This window comes from Puma concolor, chromosome C2 (assembly GCF_028749965.1).
Source record: "Puma concolor isolate L17-30 chromosome C2, mPumCon1.1.hap2, whole genome shotgun sequence".
Taxonomy (NCBI): Eukaryota; Metazoa; Chordata; class Mammalia; order Carnivora; family Felidae; genus Puma; species Puma concolor.
Window position 1 is genome coordinate 104680726 of NC_141675.1, and position 24700 is coordinate 104705425.

Here is a 24700-nt window from a genome sequence, read left to right on the forward strand (position 1 = left end):
CAAGGATTAAAAAAAAAATTCTCCTGCCTCAGAGCCAGGAGATTTCTAACAATTCTAAGTGACTGCTGACAGATATGAGCTGTCAGGACTCTGGCTCCCCATGGAAGGTTATATAAGTGACATGAAGCAAGGATTCTTAGATCGTTTGCCATTCTCATAGAATCAGAGGAAACCACAGCGTCTAGGATAAACGTGTATACTAAATGGATCGTTCAACATTTATAGGGCACCCACCATAACCTGAGCAGTTGTATGAGGTGTACGTGCGGAATGTCTCCATTGTCCTAAAAAAGTGAAGAGCCAAGTAAGGAACTCAATGCGCTGTTGGAGTATAGTGTCAGAGCAAGCACATCCCTACAGAAAGCCTTCCCTGACAGTCCTAGGCATAGCTAGATACACAATGTGCTCAATCAGAGTCATAAAGGACACATAAGCAACCTGTCAGGTAGAGAGAAAAGCCGAGGACAGAAGCATGGGGGAGGAGGAGATGTGGGCTGCTGAGGGAAATTGCTGTACTCACAGAGCATAGTGGGGTAGGGGTAGAAGAGATCAGAGAAATGATGCTAAGAGGCAGGGAGAGCCAGGTCCTCAGGAACCTTGAGTCTGAAGCTAATGCAATTTGAATTCCTTCTTGCAGCGAATGGGGATCCACTGAAGAATTTTGAGTAGCTGAGAGTGAAATGATCAGATTTTCATTTTAGGAAGTTTACTCTGGTGATTGCTGTGAATGGTGGATTAAAACAACTATAGACAGAACTGCCATACCGTGGAGTATTTAGAAACGTCATTTTGGTTGCCACAGTGACTGCAAAGTGCCTCTGACATTTAGTGGGCAGGGTTCAGAGATACTAATATCTGTGTTAGGTACAGGATAATCCCACTTCACAAAGAATTGCCCTTCCCAGAATGCCAATTGTGCCCTCACCAAGAAATGCTAGAAAAAGGAAGGATCAGCCAGTGATGTACCAGCTGGGAAGCATTGCAATTAGTTTTTGCTTACAGTTTGACTTTTGTGTCCGTCAAAACATTGTGCATGACACAACCCTATTTAGATATCATGTGATATGGAACAAATAGGCTGTATGTTTTGCATAATTCCCGGCAAGCTAACTCACTTCCACATTTTCTTTCTCTCTCAAGAAAGCTTATGTAAATACAATGAGCAGGATTCTTATAAAGTAGGATATTGAATTTTTAAAAAGTAATCATCTATCTGTAGTACTTAATAGCTATTGGTAATAAATCATTTGCCATGCATATTATAACTGATAATGCTCCAGTGGGTCCCAATATGATGAAAAACCACTACCCTAGAGAGAGAGATGAGGACATCAACCAGAGCAAAAACAGACATAGAGAGGAGGAGATGAATTTGAAGAAAAAAAAAAAAAAATGAAAAGAAAATTAGGCCATGGAGACCTGATCTCTAGAGTGTAATTTCTTAAAAAGTTAGGTGTATAACAGAAATTAACACAAAAGTACAAATTCTCAGCTCTCATTTCAGACCTACTGAATCAGAATCTCTGCAGTGGGACCCAAGAATCAAACAAATACTCAGATGATGCTGGGGGTCCAGAAGCTACCCTGTGACCAGCATATCTAGGTGATACTACATTGCTCACAAGAACCTCTCCCCAACCTTAATCATGTGGGGACACCTTGCAATTAATAGACTGCTGTCAATCTTTTGATAGAATAATGAATCTTTTATGGAACCTTCTTAGTTCCTTCTGCATTCCCAGACCTCTAAGCCTAGAATAAACACACAAGGCCAAACTTATCCTTGGCTGATTACATGTGTTCTTTTTCAAACCTGAACTGTGACAATCTGGATTGCTCTTTTGCACAATACCACCTAACCCCCTTCCTCCCAAAAAGAACCAAATAAAGAGTCATTCAGCTTAAAAAGATTTTGGCCATTATCTCCTTAGCAGATTTTAAATGACTCTATGTACAAACAAGTCGGCATTTATATTTGTACTTTCCTTTACAAAGAAAGAGTTTCTATGGAGTTACGTGCAGTGAGGATGCAGAAAACATTCCAGTAAGGTACACTTATCCCCACCACCACGACCACTACCAGGGAGAATCCTGGGGCAGGGGTGGGAGCACAGAACCTAGCTGTCTGTGAGGACAGAGCATGGAAGCCTTGATGAAGATGCTTCATGCCATTGAAGAAGCAGGACAGAACCTGTGAGGCTGGAATATCTTTCTTTCTGTTTCTAAGGTACAATCCTGCCACTGCGAAAGGCACTAGCTAGAGAAAAGTGAAAGGACAATGAAGAGAAATCAAAAATAGGAAGCCTGTGCTTTTTATATACATTCTCTGTGCTAAGGTTTCACACCCTCAGAAAAGCTGTGCTTCAAACGTGGACCAAATAGCAGCAAAAGGAGCCTCAGCCTCTAGTGTCACAACCCAGGAAAGAAAGAATTAGGACAGTACCAGCCACAGAACAGCAATAATCCTCCCATGGGGTGGGGGGCTTCCTAAGGCCTGGGGGTTGAGGCTTATTTGAGCTACACTTCCCTCCTCCTCATTGCAAAGTCAGATAGAAAGGGAGGTAGATAAAGAGGAAATTGGATTTTTGTTTTTGTTTTTATTTTTCCTGGAGCAACATGCTGGCAACCGATTTTTATTCCCCAACTTCCTGCTCCCCGCATATCTGCAACTGACCCCGACTTGTGCTCTGGAACACTTGCTTCTACAACATCAAAGAACAAACGGCAGAAAATCATATTCCTCAGCAAGCTGAAAACCAAACACATGTTTGGGGCTTGTAGATTACCTGGATCCATTTCTATTTTCTTATTCAGACAAACTGCTAGGTCTTTAATATTGAACGTCTAACGGATGAAATCCCTTCCATTCAAATATGCCTTTGATGGCAAAGGAGAGTTTTCTAGTGTGGCTTCCTGGGGTTGGAAATATTGCTTCACTGACTATGGCTGCTTAGAACAGAATTCACCCCCGGCCAGAGCCCATTCCTGTTGCATGTCCTCGACCTGCCAGCTTGCTTTTGCATCGCTGGTCTCAACTTGCCTAATGAGAGTGCTGCTTTGCTTTAGAACACGAGCCTCCTCAACCAGAAGAAGAAGCTGGAAGTTGATGTTACCAGGATGCAGAAAGAAGCTGAAGAGGCAGTGCAGAGGTGTCAAAATGCAGAAGAGAAGGCCAAGAAGGCAGCCACTGAGGTGGGTTCATTGACTGACTGCTGTTCCTATCTTGCAGAATTGACCGGGACAGCAGCCAAGGGGCAGAGGCAGATCTGCAGCCAAAAAGAATTCTATTGATTCTCCATATAGCCAGGAGGAGAGTAACTGACCCCTCTGCCTCTCTCTGTTTCCATTTTGAAAAATTAGGCCAATTAGCTCCTCCTTTCCAAACGGCTCAGACAACAAAAAGGAGCAGTTGAACTGCTATGAGCAAAACCTCATGAAACAAAGAGATTTTTTTTTTTTAAGTTAAGCCACTTTCCACTTGTGAATCAATATATCTAGAGTCTAAAACAATTCTTCTGTGAGTCCTTACAAATCGCTATTTTCTTAGAGCCTGTGATGGCTTTATCATCATGATCTGGAAAGAAAGCTTATGTCACTTATTTTCCCCAACCCATACTATTGCTTGAGTAGCACCATCAGGTTGGTAAAGAAGGGTTTCAGGGCTGGTTTCAGGGTTTCTTTATTTGCAAGTTTAACATTGTTGATGAGAGTGCTTTTCCTAAACGGCACTAAGCTCGGCATTGGCAGCCAGCCTTGACTGAAAGTTTATGGGAACGGGAGAAGACCCACTGCCAGGCACCCCCTGCGGACAGCTGTAGCACTTCTCTCAAAGGGCACAGTGACCAGAAGGCAACACTCAACACAAATATTAGCAGAGGGAGATGGAAGGCCTGGCAGGTCCCAGTCTTGCTGAGCAGAGCAGGGACTTAATTGCAGCCTCCACTCACCCCATCCCCGTCTTGTGACTCTGTGCGTGTGGTCCAGCAAATGCCCAACTGTGTGCAGCAGCCTGCCTTTGCTATGTGAATGGAAGCTGATCCTCATGATGAAGGGGATATCAGAACTGGGACGACAAGATACTCGATTAGATTTTATATTAGTCATTTTAAAATTCAGAGGAGGGGAAGAGCTTGTGTCTCTATTTGCCTGAGTTATTTGGCAGTTGAGGAACGAAACAAAACCTTTGCACTAAATCCTGGGTACCAGGTCACTGTAGAATCCAGCCCTCTCTAAGAATAGAGAAGCATGCCTGTCACTCAGCTGTTTCGTATCGAGGCAGACACTTCTGCTCTCTGATGGAAAAGAGGTGTGTGAAAGCTTGAACATGTTTGATGGCCAAGAGAAAAATAATGTTTCACATTTATGAAAATCCACATAGAGAAAAAGGAATAAAAAGAGTGTCTACTCCAGCTTGGGAAATGTATGCAGTCACACATTATGGAGACTATCTGCTTTACTGTGCCTTTATAAGATTTTTGACAACGTTGAAAAATGAACTCACTACTTCTTTCCCCACCTTCTAATTCTCACATAGTTCATCTCTGAGTCCCAGCCCCACATAGCAGAACCCAGAGTTGCCTCCATAATTCATTCTTTGCCCTCACCATCTGCATAGACGTCTCACACTTAAATTATACAGATGGTTGGTAACCTGATAGACAGAGAATCTTTGGCTGGGAGGACAGTGTTCCTACATTAAATGCGCTGAGAGATTCATGAACCGGTTCTTAATAATTTCATCGAGACATCAAGCCCTTGTACACATAGCCAAAGCCAAGAGCAGCCTTCACAAACAAGAATTAACCTTCCTTGTGCCAGATTATTGGCACCGAGAGCATCTGTAGCTGCCAAATTCCTGGAGCCTAAACTTGTTTGCTGTTGTGAATCACAGAATTATAAAAGAGAGATGTGAAAGATCTTCATGGGCCTCCTTCCATACTTTTCCTGGTGTGTGATGTTATCGGATGTGTCCTGGGCTTTATTCAGTTCAAAGCTGTTGCTTTAGTTGGTCACCTTTCTTTCAATACAGGTGTTGTGCAGCGTTCATCTCTGGTCTGTTTCTGTTACCCCTTGCCCCAGTCTCCCTGGTGGCTGATGTCATCTGGATTGCCATATCATTAACAAACTTGAGGGTGGCCCAGGTTAGGGACAGAGCAGTGGGAGGAGATTGAGACACAGAGGAAGGCATGATAACTAGTCAGATAAGGACCCGAAGATTGTGGGCAGAAATGTGAAGGTCAACTGGCTGCCAGCTTATCACAGTCCCTTTCTTTCTGTTTTAGGCAGCAAACGTAACAGAAGAACTGAAGAAAGAGCAAGACACCAATGCCCACTTGCAGAAGATGAGAAAGAATATGGAGCAGACAATTAAAGACTTACAAAAAAGACTGAATGAAGCTGACCAGACTGCCCTGATGGGGAGTAGAAAGCAAATCCAGAAGCTAGAATCTAGGGTAGGCATTTGTCTGGATAATCATGGGGTCATGACAACTTCTGATTCAAGGCCTTATAGTCCTGGGATATCATTCCAAATGTTTTGTACCTCTCTCGTCACTTCTCTTGTTAGTACTTCTAGATCACTGATAGTGTCAGATCTCAATATATTCATTCATTCTCGCTTGACCTTGGGCCATCAACTAAGACTTTCCTTCGGCTGGATAAACTCTGCCTCCCTCTTCCTGTTAAGTGAGAATGCATCTCTTCCCATTCAGCCACACCAACTCTAGGCTCCCCACAGCCAGGGTTACCTGCTATTTCCAGATACACCCTCGCAGTCTTGCTTCTGTGCCTCTGTTCCTGTTATTTCCTCTGCAGAGAATGCCCATTTTTTAACATCCAGAGAAAGGGGGAAGGGGGACAACTAAATCAAGGATCAAGAAATGCTTAGTGAAGATATAGGAGGGGCTGACAGAAATGATGTAGCACCTGCCTTCAGGGAGCTTGACAATAAATAGGAAGATCTATCTTGAAAATAGGATTTTTTAAATTATTGGATCAATTTCAATGACTATGTACAGGTTGGATGACAAATGCTAGAAGGATAGGAAGAATATTTGACTGGGACTTGATGGTTCAGAAGGGCCTCTTAAAATTGCTTTTGTACATTTATGGTATATCCATACAATAGAATTCTAATGCACATCTACGGTGCCTCCTTATAATCATGCTGATTAAAAAGGAATGAGGGAGCGCTCTGTAATATGTTCTGGAGATCTCATCTAGCAGTATGATGATGATAAAAGGCACAGAGAAAAGGTAGAGTCTACACCCTTTTGTGCAAGAGGGGGTTACTATAGAAGACAGGGGCACATACACATTTGCTTGCATTTTCAAAAAGAAGTGGTGACAGAATAAAACAAAAACTAATAAAAATAGCTGCCATAGGAGGCGAACACAGAGATGAAACTTAGACCTTCTGAATGAACCTTGTTTAGTTGTTTTGATTGCAAAATCATATAAAACATTTACATGCTTCATAACTTAAAAGAAAACACGTTTAAATCAAAGAGCAGAATAAAACAAATCAATCTGTAAAATGTTAAGACAAATGGAAACAACTGAAGCTAACTGTATATCAAGTTGAGGGGCATAAAACATACACAGAAGAATTATTCTTAGTGACTTTTAAACATAGTGCTTTGTACATCCCTCATGGAATATATCTAAGGACAAAAGAAAAAAAAATCAAAGCAAACTGCACTTGTAGTTCCAAATAACTATATCTTTAACAAAATGTTTTTAATATTTACTTATTTTTGGGAAAGAGGGAGGAGCAGAAAGAGAGGGAGACAGAGAATCCAAAGCAGGCTCCACACTGTCAGCACAAAGCCCAATGTGGGGCTTGAACACATTGAGATCATGACCTGAGCCATAGCGGGATGCTGACCCACTGAGCCACCCAGGCACCCCTCAAATAATAGTATCTTATCATTAACACTATCAGTAAGGTTAATATAATTCTTTAACCAATAATTATTTAATCTTGATTGTATAAGAACCAAGATTTTTAGTAGGGGAAAAAAAACATATAGGCATAAAATTAAAGAACTTAGAATATGTCTTTTTTCCCTAATTAAAAAAAAAAATACATGAATGATAATGGTGTTTCCAATTTGAATTTAAGATTTTAATTTTGCTTCCAAATGCTGTTTGTCCACCATAAAGCCTAGAACCCATGCTAACTCAGTAGCAATAAGCTTCCAAATATCAGCTGATACTAAGGAATTATGATTAATTTTCTTAAAACCATAATCATAATACTAATCTGTTAGGATTACATAACGGAATATTTACTGGTGAAATTATATGATGTCTAGGATTTGATATATTAAAGCGATTTTCCCTGAGGTTTTTTAATCGACTTAAACACATACATGAACACATGAGAAAACCTTAAAGGGTCGACTCATAGTCTCATGTCCCAACTGATAGAACTATGTATTAAGTTCCTAGACAATAGGGGTTTAGAAGATTTTTTAACGGGCTTTGTCCACAAGGAACTTGCACACCTGCTGACTTGCCCTCTCTGAGGAAAAACAAGGGCAGTGTGTCTGGAGTGGGGAGGGGAGGGGGGGGAGTAAGAGATGGGGTCAGACATTCCAAGCACATTCATGCCCTGGGGCATTGGACTTTGCTATTTTAAAAGAGTAGTCAAAAAGGCCACATTGAGAAGGTGGCATCTGTGTCAAGAAGAAGGCGGGGGCTGCTGGTGGCTCAGTACGTTAAGCCTCCGACTTCAGCTCAGGTCATGATCTCACCGTTTGTGAGTTTGAGCCCTGCATTGGGCTCTGTGCTGACAGCTCAGAACCTGGAGCTTGCTCAGATTCTGTGTCCCCCCCGCTCCCACCCCTCCCCTGCTCATGCTCTATCTCTCTCTCCTTCAAAAAATAACTTAAAAAACATTAAAAAATATATTTTAAAAAGGCAGCCACAGAGCCATGGACATCTAAAGGAAGAGAAGGAACAGCCGACACCCTTCCTCCATCAACTCTCTACACCCCGTTCTGCTTTATTTCTCCAGCTCTGCACAATGGCAGTATTGTCACCAATGAGGTTTATCCAAGGCACGATTATTGCTAATTGTTTTATTTCTCCAAATCACATCTCACCATCAAACATATTCTCTATCTTACTTTGTGTGTTTCCTCTCATTAAACCATATGCTTACATACGGGAGAAATTTTTGTTTGTTCTTTTCACTGCTGTCTCCCTAGCCTTGGGGTCCGGTGTGTGGTTGGCATAAAATGTTTGTCGAATGACCGTTATGCTAACTTTGCCTGTATGACTCTGTGAGGCTACAGGCAGATTGTCCATCCGTACTACTGCCCTCCCACAAAACAGGGCTGTCGGGCAGGGTGGGACATATCTGCCACATAGACTCAAGGTCAAACTCCAGGGAGTCAGGGCTGAACATGGAGGAAGAAACTTAAGATCAGGTAGTACATTGTCCTAATCCCTAAAGTGTGCCCCGTATAGCTTATTCTCTATATACTTACCTATGATCATACACAGGGGTGTGTGCAATTTTGTAATCTCACAGGAAACTTACCACTTCTGCATGGATGAGGGTTTAAACGGTCCTTTTATAAACTCACATAATCCCACCAACTCACTTTTGGCGAGGCAGTGTTCCCCGAGAGGCTACCCTGTTTAACCACTGCCAGAAAGAGAGTGGCTCCCCCTCTTGATGACTTTGCTCTCTTTCAAATGATCGCGCCAGTTGGCAAATTCGCTGGCATCCCGTCTTGCTGGCTGCCAGCCTGCGGTCTGAGGTCAGGGTTTTGTTGCAGGTGAGACAACTGGAAGGTGAACTGGAGGACGAAATCCGTCGCAGCGCGGAGGCCCAGAGGGGAGCCCGCAGGCTGGAGCGCTGCCTCAAAGAGCTGACCTATCAGGTACTCTGGGAAACCACTGCCTGTTTGTGTGCTGGAGCAACGAGCTCCTTTCAAGCCTGGGGTGGCCTCCTAGGTCTCCTGCTGTTCTTTCCCCCCACCTTTGTGCTCACATTCAGTGGTAGACATGGACTGACAGGCCCAGGGCTCCTGTGCTCTTAGTGCTTTGGGTCGGTCCCTTTTCAGAGCTCTCAGGAAGCAAAATGTGAGCGCAAGTTGCAATTAGAAGGGAAAAGCTATTTATACCGTGCTTATTTTTTCACACATAACGTCTGGGGTGCTCTCAGAAAGATGCCTTCCTGTGAGAGGCTGAGTGAGAACAATGTGTAAATGAAGTGGCTGACAGAGAGTCGGGGTGGCTCTGTAGCCAGCGTGTTACATGGGACACTGGCTACATCGAAGCAGGGGACATGCTTGCTCCTATTTTCTGGTGGCACAGACACTCCAGGCCACTGAGGACTCTGTTCGGTGCCTGTGCCAGGTGGTAGCTGCTAAATACCGCCGTGTGGAGCTCACAGATTCTTTTCCCGTGAGCGAACATTGGTCTCAAGCAAATAAGTGAAAAGAGATGGAAAGACTTCTTACCAGTAGTTAACGCATTTCTAAAGCAACAATACAATCCTTCACCTTCATTTTCATTTTCTAACCTTTCTTTCCTTTTCTTCAAACGGAGGGGACTGTTGAATCCGCGAGTGCAGAGGCACTGTGCTGTGCGCTGTTCTGCGGCCCAGCATCTTCCTGGCACAGACTAGGTGCCCACGTTCCAGTTGTTGAACACAGATGCCAGAGGTCACTCCCTGGCCCTCTCCTGCTGCACCGTACAGCTTATGCCAGCGAAAAGGCAAATTCCTCCCGGGCACCCGCTTTCACAGCAACGTTGGCAGTACGAATGCAAGATCTGCCAGTCCTGGTTCTGGTTCCTGAGGCTGAGTTGTTGTTAGAGATGCCAATATCTTCCCTCCTTGCAGCGAGAAGGATAGTGTTGATAAGAACGCGGTGCACTTCAGAAGCATCATCTTGGGCTAATTAAGATGAAATGAGCTCCTTGCACAGCTCTTCTTTACTGAGGAAGTGGTTCTTTTCTGAGACTTTTCTAAGAGTTAGTCTGACACTTCTTTAGAGTATGCTAGTTATAACAATACCATTCGGGAGTGAGCCCCTGGGATGTGTGGCTAAGGAAGTAAACACCTTGGGAGCATGAAAGGTGTGGTATTCTACCCTTCTTTTGAGGGGGGTGAGGAAGCCACCTACGCTGAGGGAGTCACATGCTGCTTGTTAATGATGTCTGGGTTTTTCTTCTTTTTAGTTTCCTGTGGATTATACTGACATTTTTCCCCCTCTGAAGACAAGTCCATTATAGAACAAAACACCAAAGGCTATACTTTTTTGGTTTTCATTGCCCCAAAGACTGTATTCTTGTTCTATTGTGTTTTATCTTTGTTTCTTCATAGAGCTAGCCTTATTGTTTCCCCTTGTACTAGTACGGAAGTACAGTTCTTAATTTCTTCCAGGCGTCTGCACAATGCTCACAGTATATCTGTTCAATTATGCAATGCTTTTCTGCTGTTAAATCAGATAACACCTACTGAGCACCTATTTAACACAAGATATGAAGCTAGGCCCTGTGACTTTAAAGAGACATTAGAGAGCGCTCCACATTTCTTGATATCAGTACCTGTTTTTGAAATATTCAAGATAGATGCTGGCCCAATCCAATCTGTTCTCCTTTAACATCAAAATAACCACCAGGACTATGAGGCAGGGTGTTTTGTGATAGTACGTCATTGGTGCCAATTGAAAATGTCATTTTGAAAGGGGCATAAATATGGTTTTCATTTCCTAGGAAACATCCTCTGGGAAGATCCCACTACATTGGAAAGGGAATCAAGTGTGACCCCAGCCACAATAGTTCTATAGCCAGTCCCCATTGAGCATTTATCTTCCCCTGTATGTCCCTCTAGCATTTGGAAACTCATCCTATTTTCTCTCTCCAGTACCTAGAATAATGTGCTATAAAGCAGGACGTAGGACTAGGGACTGACAACCGTTATAACAGGTACAGACAGTCTTTCTGCCCCCTCCCATCCACCTGCTCCATTTTATCTTCCACTGCTTTCTATATTCAAGGATCTATGTATAGATGTTATTTAATCCTTACAAATATAATTACAGATATAGTATCTTCATTTTTAGAGATAAGGAAACAAAATGTAGTTTGGGGTAGCTTCTCCAGGAACCAGATGCCAGGATGGAGTCTGAGAAGCATAAGAGATTTATCTGACATAACACCTGGGAAAGACAAAGGGGAGAGCAAGCAGGATCAGGGCAGAGAAAGCCTTTAGACCACGATGTGAATCTGATATCCATGAAAGGAAAAGGTGAAGGAAGGAGGATGAGATATGAGCTTCACATTGCAGCCCATCTCCTCTGAGCAGTCTCCAGCACAAAGGTTGCCTGGAAAGGAGCCCCATGTTGGGCAGAAATGGCTGGACCCTGGTAATCACTGGGCCGTTATTGACTGGGGGCTGCCTGGGGAGCGGTGATCTCAGTGTAAATGCTACAGCAGATCCCGAAGGCACAGCAGTTGGAGGTTTTCAGGTAAGTGCCCTCCTCACTGCTGAATGGCAAGTTCTTTTCTTGCAGGGAAATCTGAGCCACTCGCAACCATGGCTACCACAGTGATGTAATGCCTCAGGGCTGAGATGTGAGCCTGAGCCTAACAAAGGCTCTGCCTTCTCAAGTGGGAGGAGCTCATTAACATCAGCAACCACTTCCAGGCTTCCGTTTTCTTCCTTGTGGCTTCCTTTACCACACAGAAAATTGACTTGCCTCAGTAAATTGGTTTTAAGCAATTAAACTTCTGTTAGTTTTAGAACTTCTACACATGCATAATTCTATGAATCTTCAAATTTCTTAAACCTGGGAGGGAAAGGGACAGGCAGATGAAAACAGTAGATTTTATTGAAGAGGTAGACCTATCTCATTCTCTTATATCTTGGTCCCTGCCTTAGTAAGCTTAAAATGAGTAATTATCTACTGGCAGATTGTATTTTCAGGTGGGGTGGGGGAGTATTCTAGGCCATAGAAATGGCTTGGTTAAAGCTTTATTTATTTACTTATGTATTTATATATTTACTTATATTGAGATAAACTTGACACATAACATTGCATTAGTGTTGTGTGTACAATGTAATAATTTGATGTTTGTTTACATTGTGAAATGATTATCACAAATTTGGTTAACATCCATCACCACACATAACTACAGTTTTTTTCCTTGTGCTAAGAACTCTTTAAGACTTACTCTCTTACCAACTTACAAATACACAGCATCATATTGTTAACTACAGTCACCATGTTCAACATTGCATTCCGAGGACTTACTCATCCTATAACGGGAATTTTGTACTTCTTGACCACCTTGACCCATTTTCCCCACCCCCATAGACCCTTGCCTTTGGCAACCACCAATTCTTTTTTTGTTTGTTTATGTGAGTTTGGTTTTTTAGATTTTACATATGGGTGAGATCATACATTATTTGTTTTTTTCTGACTTCTTTCACTAGTATAATGCCCTTAAGGATTGCAAATGGCAGGACCTCCTTCTTTTTATGGCTGAATAACAATATTCCATTGTACATATAGCACATTTTCTTTAGTCATTCATTTGTTGATGAACACTAGGGTTATTTCCATGTCTTGGCTATTGTAAATAATGCTGGCATGAACATGGGGTATTTCAAGACAGTGATTTTGTTTCCTTCAGATCAGTAACCAGAAGTGGAATTACTGAATCATATGGTAGTTCTGTTTTCAATTTTTTGAGGAAGCTTCATACTGTTTTCCACCATGGCTGCACCGATTTGTATCCCCAACAGTAGTGCACAAGGGTTCCCTTTTCTCCACATTCTCATCAACACTTGTTATTTCTTGTCTTTTTGATATATCATTTTGATTTTGATTTGCATTTCCCTGATGGTAAGTGATGTTGAGCACCTTTCCATGTACCTATTGGCCATTTGTATATCTTCTTGGAAAAAAGATCTCTTCAGATCCTCTGTTCATTTGAAACAAAACACATGAACATAGGGGAGGGAAAAGAAAGCTAAAAAACTGAGAGGGACACAAACCATAAGAGACTCTTAAATACAGAGAACAAACTGAGGGTTGCTGGAGGATGCTGGGGGGGAACTAAATGGATGATGGGCATTAAGGAGGGCACTTGTTGGGATGAGCACTGAGTATTATATGTAAGTGATGAATCACTAAATTCTACTCCTGAAACCATTACTACACTATATGTTAACTAGCTTGGATTTAAATAAAATATAAAAAAAAAATTAAAAATAAAACTCCAGTGTAATTAATGTATAGTGTTATATTAGTCTCAGGTGTGCAGTATAGTGATTCAGCAATTCTATACATTACTCACTGCTCATTGAGATAAGCATACTCTTAATAATCCCCTTCACCTATTTCACCCATTTTCCCTACCCATCTCCCATCTGATCACTACCAGTTTGTTCTCTATAGTTAAGAGTCTGTTTTTTTATTTGTCTCTTTATTGTTTGTTCTGTTTCTGAAATTCTACATAAGAATGAAATCATATGGTATTTGTCTCTCTCTGACTTATTTCACTTAGCATTATACCCTTTAGATCCATCCACGTTGTTGCAAATGGCAAGATTTCATTCTTTTTATGGCTGAGTAATATTCTGTCATGTATATATACATCTTTATCCACACTTCATTTGGACACTTGGATTGCTTCCATATTTTTTCTATTAAAAATAATGCTGCAATAAACATAGAGCTGCATTTATCTTTGCAAATTAGTGTTTTCATATTCTTTCTATAAATACCCAGTAGTGGCATTACTGGATTCAGTCCTCTATTCTTTAATTTGTTCAAGAACCTCTCTATTGTTTTCCACAGTGTCTGTACTAGTTTGCATTCCCACCAACAGTGCACGAGGGTTCCTTTTTCTCCACATCTTTGTCAACCCTTGTTTCTTGAGTTTTTGATTATAGTGATTCTGACAGTGTGAAGTGATATTCCATAGTTGCTTTGATTTGCATTTCCCTGATAATTAATGATGTTGAGCATCTTTGCATGTTTCTGTTCCTCTGCCCATTTTTAAAGCATATTTTTTGTTTCCTGTTCTGTTTGGTTATTCAGTTGTATGAATTCTTTATGTATTTGAGATATTAATCCCTTCTCAGGTATGTGATTTAAAAATATTTCCTCCTATTCCATAGGTTGCCTTTTCATTTTTTTGAAGGTTTCCTTTGCTGTATAGAGGTTTTTTAGTTTGCTGCAGTCCCACTTATTTATTTTTGTATCTGTTGCCATTGTTTTTTTATGTCAAATCCAAACTTCATGGCCAAGACCAATTTCAAGGAGCTTACCCTCTGTTTTCTTCTAGGAGTTTTATGGTTTCATGGTTTCACATCTTACATTTAAGGCTTTAAGCCATTTTGAGCTAATTTTGTGTATAGTATAAGAAAGTGGTCTAGTTTCATTCTTTTGCATGTGGGTGTCCAATTTTCCCAGCACCATTTATTGAGGAGGCTACCCTTGTATATTCTTAGCTCCTTTGTCATAAATTAATTGATCATATATGTATGAGTTTATTTCTGCACATTATATTTTGTTTCATTGATCTATGTGTCTGTTTTTATGTCAATACTTTGATTACTATAGTTTTGTAGTTTGAAATCAGGAAGCATGATGACTTGAGTGTTCTTCCTTCTCAAGATTCTTTTGGCTATTAGAGGTCTTTTGTGATTCCATACAAATTTTCAAATTGTTCTGTGAAAAATACAATTGAAATTATGATAAGGACTGCGCTGAATCTATAAATTGCTATGGGTAATATGGATATTTTAACAATATTAATTCTTCCAACCCCTGAGCATAAAATAACTTTCCATTTTATTTGTGTCTCCTAAAATTTATTTCATCAATGTCTTATACTTTTCAGAGCACAGATCTTTCACTTCTTTGGTTAAATTTATTACTAACTATTTTATTCTTTTTGATGCATTTGTAAATGGGATTGTTTTCTCAAATTCTCTTTAGAATAGTTTGTTATTAGTATACAGAGACACAACCGATTTTCGTATGTTGCTTTTACATCTGCAATTTTACTGAATCGGTTTATTATTTATAACAGTTTTTGATTGAGTCTTTAGGGTTTTTTTGTTTTGTTTTGTTACATATACTATTATCTCCAAATCAAGACCATTTACTTCCTTTCTGATTTGGATGCCTTTCATTTCTTTTTCTTGCCTAATTGTGCTTCTGGGACTTCCAGTAATATGTTGAATAAAAGTGGTGACAGTAGGCATCTTTGTCTCATTCCTAATCTCAGAGGAAAATCTCTCCACTTTTCTCCATTGAGTATGATGTTAGCTGTGTGTTTTTCATATATGGTCTTTATTATGTTGAGATACAACCCTCTATATTCACATTATCGAGAGATTTTATCATGAATGGATGTTGAGTTTTGTCAAATGATTTTTCTTCATATATTCAGAAGTTCATATGATTTCTATCTTTCATTTTGTTAATGTGGTATATCACATTGATTTGCAGGTATCAAACTATCCTTGCATCCTTGGAATAAATCCAATTTGATTATTGGATTTATTGATGTATTGCTGAATTCGGTTTGCTAATATTTTGTTGAAGGTTTTTGTATTTATGTGCATCAGGGATATTGACCTGTAGTTTTCAGTTTCCTTGCTTGCTTGCTTCCTTTCTTCCTTCTCTCTCTCTCTCTCTCTCTCTCTCTCTCTCTCAGTTTTGATATCAAGGTAATGCTTGCCTCATAAAAGAAGTTTGGAAGTGTTCCCTCTTCTTCAATTTTTTAAAAAGAATTTGGGAAGGATTGGTATTAATTATTCATTAAACATTTGATAGAATTTACCAGTGAAGCCATCTGGTCTTGGACTTTTATTTGTTGGTAGATTTTTGATTACTAATCCTATCTCCTCACTAGTAATTTGTCTGTTACGATTTTTTTATGTTGTGCTTGATTTATTTTTATCATTTTTATTTTTTATCATAATAATTATACTCTTTAATCCCTATCCCCTAGTTCCATCCCTCCACCCACCTCCCTCCGGCAACCACTGTTCTCTATAGTTAAGAGTCTGTTTCTTGTTTTTTTCTCTCTCCCTTTCTTTTTCTTTACACACCACATTTTCTTTATCCATTCATCTATCAAAGGACACTTGAGCTGCTCCCATAGTTTGGCTATTGTAAATAATGCTGCAGTAAACATAGGGGTGCATGTATCCCTCTGAATTAGTGTTCTTGTATTTTGGGGTAAATACCAAGTAGTGCAATTCTTGGAATGTAGGATATTTCTATTTTCAATTTTTTTAGCAACTTCCATACTATTTTCCACAATGGCTGCACCAATTTGCATTCCCACCAACAGTGCAAGAGGTTTCCTTTTTCCCACATCCTTGACAACATCTGTTGTTTCTTGTATTTTTGATATCCTCAAATTTCCTTTTACTCGTGATTCAGTCTTGGTAGGTTGTATGTTCTAAGAATTTATCTAGTTCTTTTAGGTTATCCAAATTTGGGGCATATAATTGTTTATAATAGTCTCATGATTCTTTGTATTTCTGTGGTATCACTTGTAATGTCTCCTCTTTCATTTCTAATTTTATTTGTTTGAGTCTTCTCTCTCTTTTCTTGGTGAGTCTAGCCAAAAGTTTATCAATTTTGTTTATTTAAAATATTTTTGTTGCAATATAAGTGACATACGATGTTATATTCATTTCACGTGTACAACATAGTGATTTGACAACTATAGATGTAATGCTATGTTCTCCACAAGTGTAGCTACCATCTGCCACCATATCATGCCATTGCAATACCACTGACTATATTACCTATAATCTGTATATGTCTTCATCCCATGACTTATTCATTGCAAAACTGGAAGCCTGTACCTCCCATTCCCATTACCCCTTTTTGTTCATTTCACACACACACACACACACACACACACACACACACACACTCAGAACCACAGTTCTCTGTACTTAAGATTCTGTTTTTGCTATTTTTGTTAGTTTGTTCATTTTATTTTTGAGATTCCACCTATAAGTGAAACCATATGGTGTTTGTCTTTCTCTTATTTCACTTAGCATTATACCTTCTAGGTCCATTCATGTTGCTGCAAATGGTAAGACTGCATCTTTTTTATGGCTGAGTAATATTCCATTATATACATATACTATATCTTCTTTATCCATTCATCTATGGATGGACACTTAGGCTATTTCTATATCTTGCTCTGTAAATAATGCTGCAGTAAACATAGAGGTGCCTATATCTTTGCAAATTAGTATTTGTATTATTTGTATTATTATTGTATTCAGGTGCTCTGCCCATTGTACATCAGATTATTTGGATTTTTTGGGTATTGAGTTATGTAAGTTCTTTATATATTTTGGATATTAACCCTTTAACCAGGTATATCACTTGCAAATATATTCTCCTACTCAGTAGGTTGCCTTTTTGTTTTGTTGATGGTTTCCTTTGCTGTGCAAATGCCTTTTAGTTTGGCATAATCCTAATAGTTTCTTTTTGCTTTTGTTTCCCTTGCCTAAGGAGACACATCCATAAATATGTTGCTAAGGCAACATTCAAGAGACTATTTCCTATGTTTTCTTCTAGGAGTTTTATTGTTTTAGGTCTCACATTTAAGTCTCTAATACATTTGGAGTATATTTATTTGTATGCTTTAAGAAGAAAGTGGTCCAGTTTCATTCTTTTGCATGTAGTGGCCCAGATTTCCCAGCACTATTTACTGAAGAGACTGTCTTTCTTCTTTGTATGTTCTTGTTGCTTTTGTCATAGACTAACTGACCATATAAATGTAAGCTTATTATTGGGCTCCCTAGTCTATTCTTTTGATCTATGTGTTTATTTTCATGCCAGTACCATGCTATTTTGATTATTATAGCTTTGTAGTACATCTTGAAATCTGAGACTATTATACCTCCAGCTTTATTCTTTCTCAAGATTGATTTGACTAATTGGTGTCTTTTGTGGTTCTACAAATTTTAGAATTATTTGTTCTAGATCTGTGAAAAATACTATTGGTGTTTTAATAAGGAGTATTATTGAATAAATCTGTAGATTACTTTAGGCAGTATGGATATTAAAAATTTTTTTTGATGTTTATTTATGAGAGACAGAGACAGAGAGAGGGAGAGGGGTAGAGGAAAAGAGAAACAGAGTACAAGCCAGGGAGGGGCAGAGAGAGAGGGAGACACAGAATCTGAAGCAGGCTCCAGTCTCTGAGCTGTCAGGACAGAGCCCAATGCAGGGCTCGAACCCACAAACCATGAGATCATGACGTGAGCCGAAGTTGGACTCTTAACCAACTGAGCCACCCAGGCACCCCTATAGTATGGATATTTTAACAATATTCATTCTTCCAATCCATGAGCATGGAATATCCTTCCATTTGTTTGTGTTATTTTCATTTACTTTCATCAACATTTTATAGCTCAGAGTACAGGTCTTTTACCTCCTTGGTTGAGTTTATTCTTAGTTATTTTATTCTTTTGGTGCACTTGTAACTAGAATTGTTTTCTTAATTTCTTTTTCTGATACTTCATTATTAGTGTCTAGAAAAACAACAGATTTATGTATATTAACTTTGAATCTGGCAACTTTACTGAATTTATTTACTCATTTCTTCTAGATTATCAATTTTTTGGCATATAATTGTTTTTAGTGGTTTCTATGATCCTTTCTATTTCTGTGGTATCAGTTGTAATGTCCCCTCTTTCATTTCTATTTTTGTATGCATCCTTTCTCCTTTTTTTCTTGGTGAGTCCAGCTAAACGTTTATCAATTTTGTTTATCTTTAAAAAAAAAATAGCTCTTAGTTTCATTGTTTTTTTTCTATTGTCTTTTTAGTCTATTTTCATTTATCTTCATTCTGATCTTTGTTATTTCCTTCCTTCTGCTAACTTTGGTATTTGTTCTTTCTTCTAGTTTCTTAAGGCCTAAAGTCCGATTGTTTATTTGAGATCTTTATTCATTTCTTAATGTAGAAATTTATTACTATTAATTTCCTTCTCAGAACTGCCTTTGCTGCATCTCAAAAGTTTTGGTATGTTGTATTTCCATTTGCATTTGTCTCAAGGTATTTTTTTATTTCTCTTTTGATTTCTTCTTTGACTCATTGGTTGTTTAGTGATATTGTTTAATCTTCCTACATTTGAGGATTTTCCAGGTTTTTTTTTCTTATAATTTCTACTTTCATACAGTTGTGGTCAGAAAAGATACTTGATGTGACTTCAATCCTTTTAAATGTATTAAAACTTGTTTTGTGGCCTAACATATGATCTATCCTGAGGAATATTATATGCATGCTTGAGAATAATGTGTATTCTGTTCCTTTTGGTCGGAATGTATACAGTCTGTTAAGTCCATCTGGTCTAATGTTTTATTTAAGGATTATGTTTCCTGAATGATTTTCTGTCAGTCTGATCTATCTATTAATAAAAATTGGGTATTAAAGTTCCCTACTTTTATTGTATTGCTGTTTATTTCTCCCTTTAGGTCTGTTAACATTTGCTTTATATATGTAGATATTCCTATATTGGTGTATAGATATTCACAACTGCTATATCCTCTTGTTATATTGACCCCTTTATCATTATATAATGACCTTTGCTTCTTATTGAGATCTTTGTCCTAACATCTATTTTGTATGATATAAGTATAGGTACCCCATCTTCATTTGGTTAATGTTTGCATGCAATATCTTGTTGCATTCTTTAAAACTTTTAGTCTGTGTGTCTTTAGGTCTGAAGTGTCTTGTAGGCAGCAGCTAGATGAGTTTCCTTTCTGTATCCATTCATCCACTCTGTCTTTTGATTGGAAAATTTGGTCCACTTATATTTAAAGTAATTATTGATAGGTATGCACATAATTGCCATTTTGTTAGTTTTCTCACTGTTTTGTAATTCCTTTGTTACTTTCTTCTTCTCTTGCTCCTTGTTGATTTGGTGATTTTCTGTAGTATGGTTAGATTCTTTTCTGTTTATCTTTTGTGTATCTATAGGTTTCTGCTTTGTGGTTACCATGAAGCTTACATGAAGCAAACTGTATTTATGATAGTCTATTTTAAACTTCAATTGGGATGCACTCTAAAGCTCTATATTTTTACTGTCCTCCCTGGCAACATTTTATGTTTGTTGATGTCACAATTTACATATTTTTATCCTGTGTATTCATTAACAGATATTGGAAGTTATTTTTTACTATTTTTGTCTTTTAACCTTCATACTAGATACATAAGTGATTTACCCACCACCAAACATTATATTATTCTGAAAATATATATATATATATATATATACATATAAACATATACATGTATATGTATATGTATGCATATATACATAAATATATATACATATATATGTGTATGCATATAAATATATATGTATATATATGTTGTATATATATTTATATAATAAATTATATATATTCAGTTTATAGAAGTTTCTTTAATGTTTCTTATAAGGCCAGTCTAATGGTCTGAACACCTTTAGCGTTTGCTTGCCTGGAACACTGTTTATCTCTTTTTCAGTTTTGAAGGACATCTTTGCCAGGTAGAGTATTCTTAATTGGCAGGTTTTTATTTTTTTTCTTCTTTCAATACTTTGAATGTATTGTACCTTTCCCTTCTGGCCTGGAAAGTTTTTGCTGAAAAATCTGTTTATAGAGTCCTATGGGGTTAACAAGTTGTTTTTCTCTTGCTACTTTTAAGATTCTCTCCTTGTCTTTGACAATTTAGTATTATGTGTTTTGGTGTGGGTCTCTTTCGGTTTATTTCATTTGAAGTCTCTGAACTTCCTGGATCTGGATGTCTCTTTCTTTCCTCAGGTTAGGGAAGTTTTCAGCCATTATTTTTTCAAATTTTTGCCCCTTTCTCTCCTTATTCTCCTTCTAGGACCCTTAGAGTGCAAATGTTGGTCTGCTTGATGTTCTTCTATTAGTCTCTTAAGCCATCACTCTTTCATTCTTTATCTTTTTGCTGCTCTGATGACATGAATTCCACTGCCCTGTCTTCAAGTTCACTATCCTTTCTTCTGCTTCATCTAGTTTGCTGTTGAACTCTCTGTTGTACTTTTCAGTCCACTTCTTTTTCTTTTTTTCTCTAATTTTTTTTTAATGTTTATTTTATTTTTGAGAGAGAGACAGAGAGAGAGAGACAGAGAGTGAGCCAGGGAGGGGCAGAGAGAGAGGGAGACACAGAATCTGAAGCAGGCTCCAGGCTTTGAGCTGTCAGCACAGAGTCCGATGCAGGGCTCAAACCCACGAACCATGAGATCATGACCTGAGCCGAAATTGGACGCCTAACCGACTGAGCCACCCAGGCACCCCCGTCCACTTATTTTTCGTTACTGTGATTCTGTTTGGTACTTTCTTATATTTTCTCTTTGTTGAAATTTTCACTTCATTCATGCATTGTTCTCCTGAGCTTGGTGAGCATCTTTATGACCATTGTTTTGAACTCTTTATCAGGTAAATCACTTACCTCTTTTTCTGAGATTTTATTTTGCTCTTCTGTTTGAAGCCCATTCCTCTGTTTCTTCATTTTTTTTTTTGATTTTCTGCATTGATTTCTATGCATTAGGTAAAACAGCTACCTCTCCCAGTCTTGAATGAGTGGTCTCATGTAGGACATGATCCTTATTCAACAATGCTCTAGCTCTTGGTTGTTTCTAAAACCTTTGTCATTGTCCAAGCCCTCTTCTTTGTTCGTAGTGGCTCCCAAGAGTTTAGGGTGTCCTAGTCTATTGGTATCCAAAAGGGGCAGATCTCAGTACCTAGATGCAAGCTGATTGGAATCTGGATCCTCAGGTAGGAGCTTTTAAAATATGTATATATACCTCTTCTAGGCGAAGACTGGGAGATGGCCATTTCTGTTTTTATTTCTGCTGAGCCTTGGGGTGATAGCCATTTAACAACTGTTTCTTTGTGCCATACCATTGGACCTGCGAACACAAGCCCTGCTGGTCACCAGAGCCCAGCTATCAAGGGATGTGTCCTCTGGGCAGCAGCTACAAAATCCAGGACACCAGACCTGTGTACAAACTCCTTTCTTGGAAGTACTGGCAAACTGGAGTGGGGAAGATAGCCTGCCCAGTCTCTATTGCAGTCAGCCCCTTGATGTATGTTAAATTAGAAGCCAGCTTCTTAGTGACAGCTACTAAGATATATGAATTAGTCTCTTTGACAGAAAGATGGCATTTCAATATTCTGCTTCTGTATTGTGACATGGCAGGGGAGGGGTCAGCTGGCTAAGCACTATTTGTTGCAGCCCTATGGGATCCATGAACATAAGTACCACTGGCCACCAGAGTCATGCCTTCATGGGGTATTTTCTGGGGAGCATCCACAAGCCAGGGCACTAAACATGCACAAGCCTCCTTTCTGAGAGATAGCAACCTGGAGTGAGGCAGAGGGCAAGTGTGAATATGATGCCTACCAGCCTTTCATGTCTCTGGAGAGCACTGCAGTCAGCCCCTTGATGTGTGTTAAATTAGAAGCCTTCCTTAGGCTGCAGGTACTAAGATAAGCAAATAGTCCTCTTTTGTGGAAAGACTTGACATTTCTCTTTCTTTGGTATTGTGTCCAAGGGGAGATATTGACTAAACTTACAGAGGAGGGAATAAGAGAACTATGAGGTAACAGGAGATGAGTTTAATTGGAGTGGAGGAAGTTTGTGGAAGGCAGTGGAAGGGTAGTAGAAAGACTATGAAAGTCACCAAAGGAGTTGACATTTGATGAAACAATATGAAAAGAGGAAAATCATTTGAGTAGCAGGAGGTAGACCTTGATTAAATCAGTATCTTGGGGCACCTGGGTGGCTCAGTTGGTTAAGTTTCTGACTCTTGATTTTGGCTCAGGTTATGATCCCCTAGTTTCATGAGTTCAAGCCCCACATTGGGCTCTGTGCTGGCAGCTAGGGATTCTCTCCCTCCCTCTTTCTCTGCCCTCCCCCATTTACACTGTCTGTCTCTCTCACAATAAAAAAAAACTTTAAAAAAAAATCAGTATCTCAACCACAAGCCAACTGAGATGGTCTTCTTTTGGAAGTTCAACAGCTCCAAAGTGGAGATACTCTACTTAAAAGGGCATGAGAAAGTGGGGGATATGCAGAGACTTTCCTACCTGTGTGCCTCTCACCTCCTATTTCCTCAGAACACCCAGGGCTCTGTAGAGCACAGCTAAGAAACACTATCCTACTAGATTTCTTTTGTCCATCCCAAGCCTGGATTGCAATGGAAGCAGAGAGAATGTACACACCAAGGTCCCCACAGTTCATAGAATTTTCCTCACTCTCTGCTGATGCCCACACCACAATTCCAGAAGACTTACCTTTCTATAATTCCATTATCCAAAACCAAGAGTCAATTAGAAAGTTCAAGGGGGAAGAGTTGGTTTGATTAGTGGCAGGAGAGGATTGGTTTCTAGTTTTGTACACACAGCTTCTGTTATAATGGTACTTCATTCCTACTGAGAAACCACAGGCTGGTGTAGCTTGGTTAGGATGGGAGGACTGTTAGGAGAAGTGACTGTCATTGCTAATTTCTCAGAACTTACAATAAGTAAAGACCCATTTCTCAAATCACAACTCAAGTTATTTAGTAAAGTTCCTAACCAAGACACATAGGTAGCTCAGTTGAGTGCCTGACTTGGGCTCAGGTCATGATCTCACAGTCTGTGGGTTTGAGCCCCATGTCAGGCTCTGTGCTGACAGTGCAGTCTGCTTCAGATTCTCTGTCTCCCTCTCTCCCTCTCCCTCTCCAAAATTAAAATAAATTTCCTTTTATTTTCTCACATGAGGCTACTCCCAATGCAGACTGCTGGATCATTCAAATCACTTTCATATACCTATCTATGTATTTCAGGCAGAGGATGACAAGAAAAATCTGAGTAGGATGCAGACTTTGATGGATAAACTTCAGCTAAAAGTACAAAGTTACAAGCAGCAAATGGAGGCAGCAGTAAGTACCTGGCGGCCATTACAGCCTCATGGATTTCCCAGCCATTGTTTTTGATTTATGGAGATAGGTAAGCACTTTGTCAGAGAGGACCAGCTCAGCTTAAAGTCTGTTCATTTTCTAGTTTTTCTCAGACTAGAATTATCACCCATGCTCAAAAAATTGTTACTTTTTCCTTCAGGGAGCCAGAGCTTTCACCACCAACCTTGTAGTTACGCTCAGATATGTGCATTGCAAAAAAATGAGTCAAGTAAAAACATGATGTCGTATAGGGATGGCAAATTTTTGGCCAGATAGTCACCCTGGGGCCTTCCTCACCCTAAAAATCCTTGGGTGAGTGGTTTCACAGCCTCAACATAACTCTGGCCAAAACTGTCATCATTTGAAATGTACTTGCCAACGCTGGTTGCCAACTCATAGCTACATAGAATGTAATTCATAAGTAATGTATATATTGGCTTATATCTAATAATATATATCTAATATCTCTTCAGGGGTTTTGAATTATTTCAATAATTTTGCCTAAAATTGCTATATGTAATAATTACTTGTTGACATATAATTTTAAAGATAAGCCCCCTTCACTCAGAGGTAAACTAGGATGTTTAGCTGTTTGCAAAACAATTGTGGTTTTTCTAACACATAAGATGCCCATGAAAACCATACTACATCCAATTAGTGGAACGTGCTGAGCAGATTCTAAATTTCCAGAAAACAATGCTTATAAAAATGGGTATCATGCCTGCT

General features: G+C 39.2%; 1 protein-coding gene across 1 annotated transcript in view; it reads left to right on the forward strand.

Annotated features, from left to right (window-relative positions):
• MYH15 (myosin heavy chain 15) overlaps nucleotides 1-24700 on the forward strand; it is a 146543-nt gene that overhangs the window by 119253 nt on the left and 2590 nt on the right. The window contains exons 36-39 of the mRNA XM_086675516.1: nucleotides 3067-3192; nucleotides 5283-5453; nucleotides 8790-8894; nucleotides 23861-23956. Of these exons, the coding sequence (XP_086531642.1) occupies nucleotides 3067-3192; nucleotides 5283-5453; nucleotides 8790-8894; nucleotides 23861-23956 (498 nt within the window). The remainder of the gene's footprint in view (nucleotides 1-3066; nucleotides 3193-5282; nucleotides 5454-8789; nucleotides 8895-23860; nucleotides 23957-24700) is intronic.